The 11,254-nt window shown below is 36.6% G+C and overlaps 1 protein-coding gene across 1 annotated transcript; it reads right to left on the bottom strand.

Annotated features, from left to right (window-relative positions):
- Positions 1-2,543: 2,543 nt before the first annotated feature.
- Positions 2,544-9,958, bottom strand: puraa (purine-rich element binding protein Aa). The gene is made up of 2 exons (XM_056730233.1): positions 9,806-9,958; positions 2,544-6,067 (listed from the first exon to the last, which is right to left on the bottom strand). Exon 2 carries the CDS (start codon positions 5,991-5,993, stop codon positions 5,124-5,126), a length of 870 nt encoding a protein of 289 aa, XP_056586211.1. The 5' UTR covers positions 5,994-6,067; positions 9,806-9,958; the 3' UTR covers positions 2,544-5,123.
- Positions 9,959-11,254: the final 1,296 nt, after the last annotated feature.

Raw genomic sequence — 11,254 nt, 5'->3', positions numbered from 1 at the left:
AAGAACCTTTTTGCCACGGAGAACCTTTTGTGAAACAGAAAGGTTTTTCAGTTGTTAAAGGTTCTTTATGGATCCATTTGGACAAAAAAAGGTTCTTCGATGGTACCATAAAGCACCTTCATTTTTAAGAGTGTATTTATAGTGTGGAGCACGTGTCCTGGCAGATCTTCAAAAAGTCAGATCTTCTTTCCTTTTGTATGGTCGGAAGCATTAGTAAGCACGCAATAAAATGATAAATTAAGAATAGATAAAGTTAAAAAGAGATAAGTATGTCTGGGTGTTACAGGGAAAATTCACCCTCATGTCATTCCAAACCTGTATCACTACCTTTCTTCTGAAGAAAGTTCGTAACCAAACAACACTTGCTTCTATTGACTTCCATTGTATGTACACAAAACCAAAGCCATTACTTCATGTGCTTCACAGAACAGGGAGTCATATAAAAGTAGGATGAATGAAAGATGTCGGAAGCTGTCAAAGGCTGTATTAAGTGACAATGTTGAGCTATCAAAACAAAACTTATTTTTATTTCCTAATACTTGTATCGTCTTTGCTTGACACTGAAATGTTTTTCTCCATTATAATACTGCGACGTAGACGTGATCATTATACCTTCAATGGCAGTGGGACATACTGGTAAAGAATAATAACAAGAAGTGTTTTGTTATGAGGGCTTATGAAATATAACTTAATTTTTCAAGGTCAACTGGATACTATTTATATCGCTGTGGATGTATTGTGTAATGTTTATCTACTGGTCATTGAATGAACTTTGTAATTCAATCTGTTCCTTAAAACCTTAGTCAACAATTTGTAGGATTGTTATTAGTCTTTTTTTATTGTTCCCTACAATGATGAAATAGGTGATAGTGCCATCTATTTGTCAAAAGCTTTTAGTAATGATGAAATGTACCATAGAACTGTGCTAAGTCCAGTTTTTGCTGCTTTATTTGTTGTTTTCTAAGATTTTAACCATTGCTTACAGCTAGGCTGTTTTGTAAGTTTGTGTTCATACCTTTTAAATATTGAAATGCAAGAGAAAATGGTTAAACATTTAGTTAGAAAGCAAACTTCCAATTACATAAAAGATAAAACATGTTATAGTCCTAAAACTGTAAAATTCAAATTCAGTTCTGTCACAGTGACAGTAGATCAGTAGTCATAAAAACTTGTCTGAATTTAAGAAAAAGAACCTCAACTTAGCATGATCAAAATCAATTATAGGATAGTTAAAAAAATTACTTTAAATAATTTCAAGTTTAAAAGACATTGCTTAAACATCATGCTTTTTATTAATAATAATAATAAAACTAAGTTTGTTTCTTATTTATTTAGAACACCATAATTCTGTTCTTCCAAAACAAGTTCCAATTGCAAATGGAATCTAGAGAATCAAGGCAGCCAATGTTTTATGAACATGTATGAAGATTTAGTAAAATGACAATATAAGGCACAATTAAGACAAATGTAAATGATATTTCAGTATACATTCAGCAGAATGGCCTTTGGACCGAAGCTCAAACAGTACCATTTGAAAAATGTCTAATTCTCTTATGGTTGTTTAAGGGGTCATATTGCACGAATGGGTGTTTCTCTGTGTCTTTGGTGTGTTATAACTTGCCCGTGAATATATTAGACACGTAAAATTGCAAAAGTTAAAGTGTCGAAATAAAAGATGTTGATTCTATAATAATAGCAGAGTTGTCCTAGACGGCACGCTGCGCTTCCGCATCCGGTGTGCGACCCCCTTAAGACCGGCCAAATGTATACGCAAGTATGGTGGGCGTATCTGTCAGTACAGTTGCTTTGGAACCTGATGTTCAAAATATGGTGAGAGGCGTTACATTTCTGGCACACGCTTGCAGTATTCGACCAATCACTACGCACTGGTTAACTGGCCAATCATAGCACACATCGTTTTTCAGAGCAATGAGCTTTGTAAAAAATCTGCACGTTTCACAGAGAGGCAGGGCAAAAAGGAGATACAAACATGCACAATATGTGGAAAAAAAGTGTTTTGAACCTTAAATCATGTATACACATTGTATTACATCTAAAACAAATGATAATATTTTCTAAATCTAACAAGATATAGCCGTGTCATATGACCCCATTAATCTGAGAAAAGACCCCTTCAGTCACACTGTAGTAGCCATGTTATCTCATATTCTTAAAAGCATATATTGTTTAAAAAAATGTTAGATGACAAAAGACTTCAAACATCCTTAGAAAATGTGGAGGAATTGTTTGTGGACATTATACAACATTCAACCACTGGAACCAACGGACATTACCCATACAGTAAAGATTGAATCACATGACAAGATGACATGCGTTATTACAAAACGTTTAGTGTGGATGCTTCATATCAGATTCAGTAAAATAAAATATTTTTGTCTAATATTTTATAAGTGCTACATCGACTATAAGTACACAGAGAAAACTTTGTGGAAGTCAGAACCTCAATATCATCCACGGCAAAATGCCAATGCATATAGGAAAACACAGAAACATTGATATTAAACATTCTTTTCGTGGGTGGGTAAATTAAAATTTCTTTTATTTAATTTTTTTAATTTGTAAAATGTACATAAATTATATTTGACGCATAACCGCCGAATGAGTAATTCAGTGATCCTTTTCGCAAAAGGGAAGGAACATAAGTTAACAGAGAAAGAAAGAAAAACGGCACAAGGCATTCCTTGTCGAGGTCATTTTCAAACAAACATTGGTCAGACATTTTCTCCAGCTAGGACAGCAATGTGCTACTGACATCAATCACTGAAGACAGAAGAGGTCACACCTTCATTAGCATCTTCCCATGAATTTGAGAGGAACTTAAGGATATATATTCATTGCCCCATACCCAAAGGCCTTAACACTGCCATCATTTCATATCCCAATTCCAGTAACCCCTAACCCTCCCTTATTAAGAGGAACAGAGACAAAACTGGGGTGCATTTTCTTAAATGAATGTTTACAAAAAGTGTTCACTTCACCTAACTGTGTTCAATTCACCTAACTGGATGAAGCTTGATTTCTTCTCACGATGCACACCTTTTTTTGTCCATATAGAAGGCTTTAAAGAAACAAAAACCTTTAAAGAAATAAACGTGGGATTCAGCCACATGCTTTTCAAATATTAATCATATATTTAATTGATATACATATATTGCCAACATTGGCACGTTCAATATTGCACACAGTAATATAGCACTGGGAAGAAAACAAAAGAGAAATGAGAAGAAAAAAAACGTAGTGAGCAAGAGTTTCCGAAATGACAAATTGTGTGAAGCAATACTAAAGTTAGGGAAAGGAAAAAAGATGTCTTGGCCACACGACCCAAACTAGGCTTTTGGTCCGTGACAGATGACACGGTGCTGCCAAACTATGTACGATAAAGTTAACCTCACAACAAAAAACTTTGTCGCGAGATAAACCCAGTCAGAAGAAAATGCAAACAAACCTTCTTTTGCTCAGCACGAAGCTGACATTTGATCGAAAAGAAGGCTCATCTTCTTGCCAACACCTTGTACGAGGAAAACTATCAAACCTGTGAACGACGATTTTCTTTTCATAAAGAAACCCAGCCAGCCCATTAGACCATGACGTATGCAATAGCATAAAGGAGGGGGCAGGACCGAAAAAAACAAAATAGACGAGAAAATGAAATAAAACAAGAGCCAAAACATAGATCCGAAGCACCAGCCAGTGTATAAGCATGCAGAGTCTGTAAGGCACCAGGATGTTTAATGCTGAAGAGTATGCTCCCCAACAAGTTTCATAAGTCAGGGTCTCCCAACACAGGTCCTCAAGGACCCCTTGAAAAAAGATTTGTCATTTATGTCTGATCAAACAGTCAAGAGTTGATATTTTGTTATTATTTACACACGCTTCTCGCGTCTTTAATGAACTCATTCCTTAAAAGAATATCTGTATTAGTTCAACTACATGACCAAACATTATAGACATTGAAAACATTACAAAGAAGAGTCCTTGAGGACAAGCATTGAGAAATCCACCTCAATGTGGCTGTGTACAGGTTAACATGCAACTACAGCATTCCTTGGCGCCATTCATACTCTCATTGGTAGACTGATATATATATCTCTTTATATATTTTTTATATAACCCTTTTACAGATTGTTTGTCAAATCCCCCACTAAAAACGTGGGGTGTTTTCTTCTCCGCTGAAATATATCTGATTCACAAAATCATACTTTGTATATTTTCTACATTAGCATTTTCATTCGATACTTTGTATTTTTAATTCGAGGGGTCTTGTAGGTCAGGGTTAACGTTTACGTTAAAAAAAGAGCTCTTTCGTTCCGGTTGTCCTTGCTCTTACCGGAGTACCTTTGTTTATACACTGTGCATGACAACGAGACACAAATACATAGCATATCATCTGCATGACAATAACTTCAGTTGAACAAATACACTGGTAATACTCCTCAGAACGTTTGCCGAGAGGTCATCCACCACGCCACAAACGTCCCGTAGATCAAACCCTGTCCTGCACACAGCGACCTCTGTACCTCTTAGGGACTGATCAACAGGTTGATAATGTCACATCAAGATCCCTAGCTAGCCCTCATATGTGATGCTTGTAACTATCTAGTGCCATGGCAACCATTACAACCTCCTCTTCAGGTGATGTTCAATTTTGGATAAAGAAGAAACAAGAAAAGAAACGAAAACATCTGATTTGTGCTGAAGTCATTAGCTCACATGTAAAGGAATCGTTTCCTCATAACTCGGCGATAACTCCATGTGAACATTCGCAAACACCTTTGTAAAAAAGTCCTCGGTTAATAAGGGAAATAAAACACTCAGTTCTGTTGTAGTCAAGTAGGAAAGACAGTTCATATATAATGTTATTACTCTGTTTAGCAGCCGCTTACTGTATTAATGATGGGTAAGTGGATAACGTCCAGCGATGGGTGTTGAATCTTAACTGTCAGTCTGTGGAGGTTTTGTATTTTTTTGTGGGTAGTGCTCCCTTGAAGTTAAACAGTTAAATCTTTTACGTATCTTTCTTTTTTTTGTACAGTACAGTTTTCTTACTTATAATTTCTCTTTATGTTACTCTTTATGATTTTTTGCATGTTTTCCTTCCACTATCAATCCTCGTCGCCGGCGTCTCCCTGCATCTCCTCTTGCTGCTGCTGCTGCTGCTGGAGCTCGCATGCCCTTTTTTCCCTCTGTTTCTCTTGAATCTTTTTCATTTCGTCCGCGTATTTACAGAAAGTGTTCCCGAATTTGGACCACACTTTGTAGGGCACTGTGATAGAGTTGCGATAGGTGGGCTTAACCTCGCTTACCCTCATGAACACCCCGTACTTATTGGAGCCCACATCAAAGAAAAAGCGCTTGTTGTCCACAGTTAACGAGGTTCCCTCGGGCAGCTCCGCGGGCTCGTCCTCCACCCCGTAGTCGTCGATGAGTTTGGCGAGGGCATCGCGAAACTCGATTAGTCCCTGCGCTGGAAGAGCGATCGTCTGGCCTTGCGTGGATCCCAAACCGGGCCCCCGGTTGACGGTCTGCCGAATCCTTAAAAAGCGGCCCCGCTGGTTCTCCTTTAGATCCATGTAGTACTTCCGATTCTCCCTGACCAAGAACTCGCTCTTCAGCGCCCGCCGGGGCTCGTCCTGCGCTATGTCGGGATTGCTCGGTCCTAGCTGGGCGTAATGCTCGATGAAGTCTCCCAGGTAGTCGCGGAACTCGACAGCGACGGACATGGAGAGAGTGAGGCGGCTCTTGTTTCCCCCGGCCCCGACTTCGGCTATCTTCAAGAAGCGGCCTTTCGCGTTCTGCTTCACGTCCAAATAAAAGCGCTTGTTCTGGATGTCAACCCGCTTCGAGGCGAGCTCTTGCGTCTCGTGCTGCAGCCCGGAAGCCGAGCCCGCCCCTCCTGTCACTGGGTGCACGGAACCGACAGCCGGGCCCGTGGCCGCTCCTCCCTGCTCACTTCCACTGTCTCTGTCCGCCATGATGCTGCCTGCCTTCTCCCTCTGTCTTACTGCAAGCTTACTGCCAACCAGCCACGCCACCGCTCTCGCGAGATCTGCGTGAGGAGAGGAGACGAGCGCTGTTCAGAGCAGTGCGTTCACTGTATAGGGATACTGACATTAAATGAATAACCTTCACCGTAGACTAAGCGCATAGAAGGTTTTAGTCATAGTCCATAATCACATTGTAGGTTTGTGCTAGGAAACATTTATTGTGAAAACTTGCATGCGCTGCGCTGTCTTCCGTTATTCTTACAGGTTATTTCATGGGTGTTGCTGTACACAAATAGAATATAGCCTAGATAAATTGACCGTAGATACAGACACTTTTATTTGGGTTGAGTATCGTTTGAGGACGTTGTTAACCGTTGCTAAACAGATGATAAAATGGTGGATTAAACCGCCTGTTTAAAGGGAAACGCTTTTTTCTATAGCCTATTTTAATAGTCTTGTTTCGGGGACGAATATTTAAGCAATTTAAACCTAGATAAAGATGGTGACTCTGAGAGACCTGACACACATCTGTCTTGGATTTAGCTGTCCAAACTTTAGCCTGTTCAATTATCTGCAAGTTCAACTAAAAAAAAGAATACATTACAAGATAAAAATGACAAATAATTATATTTACATTCATTGCCACCCAATAAAGATAAGCACCAACGTTTTTTGTTTTAAAAAATAACCACTACAGAATGTTTAGCAGTAAACAATAAAGTTTTTTAGATTAAGCACAGCTTCGCTGCTGGTTAAAATAATCAACACTGAATCTATTGTGTAGTTTCTGTCTAAAGATTTCTGTGTTCAGCTGTTTTAATGCCTTTTGCAAGAGAGCTATGTATCGGTTGAATTTTAGGATTCATTTTTATTGTAAATCGGTTGAACGGAATAAGCAGAATTGTCTTATCTGGAAGTAAAGATTATATCTTTAAAAACTAAAACAAACGTCGCGTTATTTGTTATGTTAGGAATTGCAAAAACTATAACGTTTTCAATTCAAGTATTTCCATATTTTATATGTTGATTTAAAACAACTAGTTCTAAATAGATTACAGTTTTTTAAACTAGCATAGTTTTTACTGAAAACAACCTTTAAACCCTCTTAAATTAGGGTTTATTAACTAGAGTGATTATATTCACACTATACCATTTGTATACAATGTACACAATTTAATAACTTGTACATTTGTATGCATTTCTTTTCCATTGTTGTGTGATTACATTTGAATTATTATTAAATTTTATTTTTTGATATTACTTTTGAATTTACCCTGAAATGTCGATAACAGTCATTTTGTATTTCACAAAAAAAATCAGGTCAATCAGAAAAATGGGATACAAAATTGTCTGGTTTAATGGCTTCCCCACAGTTTTAAGTTGAATAAAAATAGCTTTCAGTGATGGGTTTTACTGGTTTATTCAATAGTTATAAGTGAATAATAATTGAAGGTTTATTGAAGCTTAACTCTTTGAGGTCATTATTGTCACTAGTGAAATGGATTGAAACAACAGTTTATTATAAAATAATTACAATATTAAAATAAACATTTTCTATAATGTAAGATCCAGTTCGTCAACTTAGCCCCTATTGTAGGCTAAAGCGTGTTATTACTTAAATTCAGCTTTTCTATAATAATCTGTAGACTATATAAGGCTATTCACGGAAAAAAAAGTTTTTAAATGGCTATAAGTTTGTAAGGCATCTGATTTTCAAAAACCTGCACTGATCAATATTCATTGGAGTAAAAATTTGTGCCGGCTGTCCGTGAACTAAATTAATTAATAAGTCAAATATGTTAAATGTATAGGCCCAATGGTAATCAAATCTAGCATAGATTTTATTTGTGGCCATTCAAATACCTGGGATTCATTTAAAAATATTTGACAAAGTAATAAGAGATTTAAAATTATACATTCGTTAATAAACACGGTTTTAAATTGTTTTATAATGTTAAATGGATATTGTAGTTTGTAACATCCTCATTTGATGCTTTAATTTATAACACTTAATGTATGTGTTCTTTCTTTCTTTCTTTTATATGTTGTCCATACTCAAATACGTTGTTATTTTACAAATAAATATAACAAAAATCGAAATATGATCATTTCTGTAATATTCTGAACAAATTATTTTTACTTTAACTTAACGGAACAGTTAAAATGCTGTCAATTAACCTTGGAAAATGTGTTGGGCCTATCGCTTTCTTAAACAAAGCCTATAACATTAATCTTTAAATGTTTTTTATTTTTTTCATATTTTTAACCTCAAAATAATTGTTATATTCATAAGAAATCTGATTTAAATGACCCAGCCCCTTGGTTAATAATACAGTAGACCTATAGTTTTGACAAACGAACAAAGGCAATATTATGAATTTAAGGGTTCTGATGCGTTACAATGATACCCTGTAACATGACAAATGTGCTAAAAATAGTGAACTAGCACAGCATTGTTAAAAGGACAATATTGTTGCACTTTAATATCATTCAATGTTGTAAGTTACAGCTGAGAACTATAATAATAGATTAATAAACTATAGTGAAAATACAAACTAAGTCTTCTTAAAAAATATATAAAAATCACGCAAAGCCTGAAATGAAAGAGAATTTGATTATATAATACATTTTGATGGAATTCATAAAAGAAGACTGATTTATGCTAAACAAATCTGTGGAATTCTGTATTAAAAATATCTAAACAAAATCCAGACTATACCAAAATCAATTTAATTATAAAACTCTAATGAACAACAATCCAGGTGAGAGAATTTATGCATTTCTTTCCATATATATATTTTAGTGACTGTTAAGGAAGAAACAGAAATATAAAATTGTACATGCATTTTCCCCAGTCCGGAAATAAAGCAATAAAGAACATGCAGTGTTCTATTTTAAGCAAACAAAATATCTAAAATACATGAAATTATATGTACCAGACAATTTATTTTGGTAATATTTTAATAATTCTCGCCAGAAACTGCTATACGCCGAACATATGCCCAACACAAAGAGCATCCGTTATATTTGTGTCTTGGAAAAATGTATTTCAATGCAGTGCTTATATTTTATACTGTTAGTATTCTAAAATACGCTTCAACAAATTCTCTAAACAAGTCTGTAACAAGTGTCGTAAGCAAATGATTTTACTTTAATAAACAGAATATATAATTAACAAAAATGTAAGTTCCGTGTTTTTCATGTTTCCAGAACGTTTTCTAGTCTAAATATCTAGTCATTGTTTTTGTGATTGATATTACGTCAGAATATCTTGAATCAAAAACAGGTGGTCACTGACTTTGTATGGCCTATTGTAATGGTTTAACTGGCCATTCTTAATAGAAACTTAAGCATCTTTTTGACGTTTAAAACTTATCATGCGCTCTTTAATGTGGGCCTAACACAATGTTATTGCGTATATTTAAAAGTAAAATAATGTTAAGGAAAGATGTATTGATCGTTGCGATCCATTAACATCACTCAAAGGTTTACTTGTTTTTGGTCGAAGGTGAACTCTGTTAGCTTGAACACATAACGGTATGTCACAGTCACAATTAAAAGGCACAGTGGATTTGCCGCAACAGAGTGTGACAGCCTCGCTGTCTGTCCACTGTAAACGGTTACCGAGTTTGAGCAAGCAGTCTGTAATCTGCCCACGGGTGCGGAAATGTATTTTATTTATAAAATAAATCGTTTAAAAACAATATAGCGCAAAATACCATGATATATCATCGTAAAGTGCAGTGCTGTTGCCAAAGTCGCAGACCTCATAACGAGCGACGTGGTTCGGCATATCTTACCCCGCTCAGTCTGCAGGCAGAGCGTTAGCCCTTGTGCAAGTCCTTCGCAGTTGACCACTGTCAAAAACAATGATGGAAACCTGTAAGCCCCGTAGGCCTACTGTAAACACTGCCGCGGTGCCGCTTCACCGATGCGCCGTTCACAAGATGGAACGAAAGAGCGAGTCGTGGCATGGAGACGGACGCACGCACGAGCTCAACGCCGTGCGCGTGCGGTCTGATGTCAGCACGCTCAGCTGGGGAAAAGCAAATGGCTCGTGCGCCTCGCACTGTTGCTTTCTTGATATTGCAGCTGGAGCTACTTCAGTCATAGAAGCTGTGCTGAAGCAAATCTTTCTAAATGTATCTTCTAAATATATATATATATATTGGAATTAATCGTCTACAAGTTCTTCTGAAATTTTTCAGAATTTTTTTCTTGCGTATTTTGGGGAAATCAGTTTGCCTATAGGGTGCATGACAAAATAAAGCCATTATAAACTGTTCTTATGTTTGCCATGTATTCAGGACTTTTGTTTGCATGTAGTAGTATTTAATAAAGTTATTGGTGTTCAGCAGAGTCTGAGGTGATTTGCATGCTCAGTTCGATCTATAGAAAGTAGAATAAAGTGATCCGAATCCGTGAACGAATATTAATTCATATCAGCCCAAATGTTTTCGACAGAGACAAAGCTCGAGACCATTGGAACCGCTGAATCTGGTAAGTGTACAAAGGGTAGTTTTAGTGCTTGTGACTGTGCCGGCCACTTTTGTAAATGGGAGGTCTGGGGCAGTTTTGTTTCAGAACCATGGACAGTACCCATTAGACTTGTCATGGATCATCACCTCAATGTTGTCGAAAATATTCGTTATCAACTTAAATGTGATTGTCTATACATTTAAAAAAGTATTTGATATGAGAACTAGTTTTCGTGCTGAAGCCAATTTGATTAAAAGCGCGCAAATGTGCCTCTTCCTTTAATCTGTGCACTGGTCGCATGATTATGATTATAAATAGCCTAAATGAGTAAACTAGTAGTAAACTATAGACCATCTGAGGCACCACGACTTTGGCTCTTTTCGACCTATGACTCGAACACTCATTTCATATGTTTAAAATGTGTTTCGACCTCAAGTCCTGTGCGCACAGAACAGCAGATGTCGCTCTACGTGAATTTTTTTATTTACGCTCCTTTGCAGATCCACAGGTTAAGTCTTCATTCAGTTTTCTACGTCAGGATTTAGTTTTTGCATGTATTACACTTCCCTTCTAATTCTGATAATATCGTTTTAAACCATGTCTCTTTTTCTTTTAGTGTAAGTGGATTACATTCTTGTATTTTAGCGTTTGATGCAGTATGCGCTACCTTCTGAGTTTCCCATTTGATTTGGTCCAAATGTTCACAATCGTGCATATATCAGCAGTGCAACGGAGAGCAGATGTAGCCTATAGATTTGATGCAACGCCTC

This window comes from Triplophysa dalaica, chromosome 19 (genome assembly GCF_015846415.1).
Source record: "Triplophysa dalaica isolate WHDGS20190420 chromosome 19, ASM1584641v1, whole genome shotgun sequence".
In the NCBI taxonomy this organism is placed as follows: Eukaryota; Metazoa; Chordata; class Actinopteri; order Cypriniformes; family Nemacheilidae; genus Triplophysa; species Triplophysa dalaica.
The sequence above is the reverse complement of the archived record's forward strand: the minus strand, read 5'-3'. Positions and strand labels throughout refer to the sequence as shown.

Bases quoted from the DNA above. Each gene is read 5' to 3' on its own strand.
- puraa (XM_056730233.1), bottom strand. From the start codon at position 5,993: ATGGCGGACAGAGACAGTGGAAGTGAGCAGGGAGGAGCGGCCACGGGC.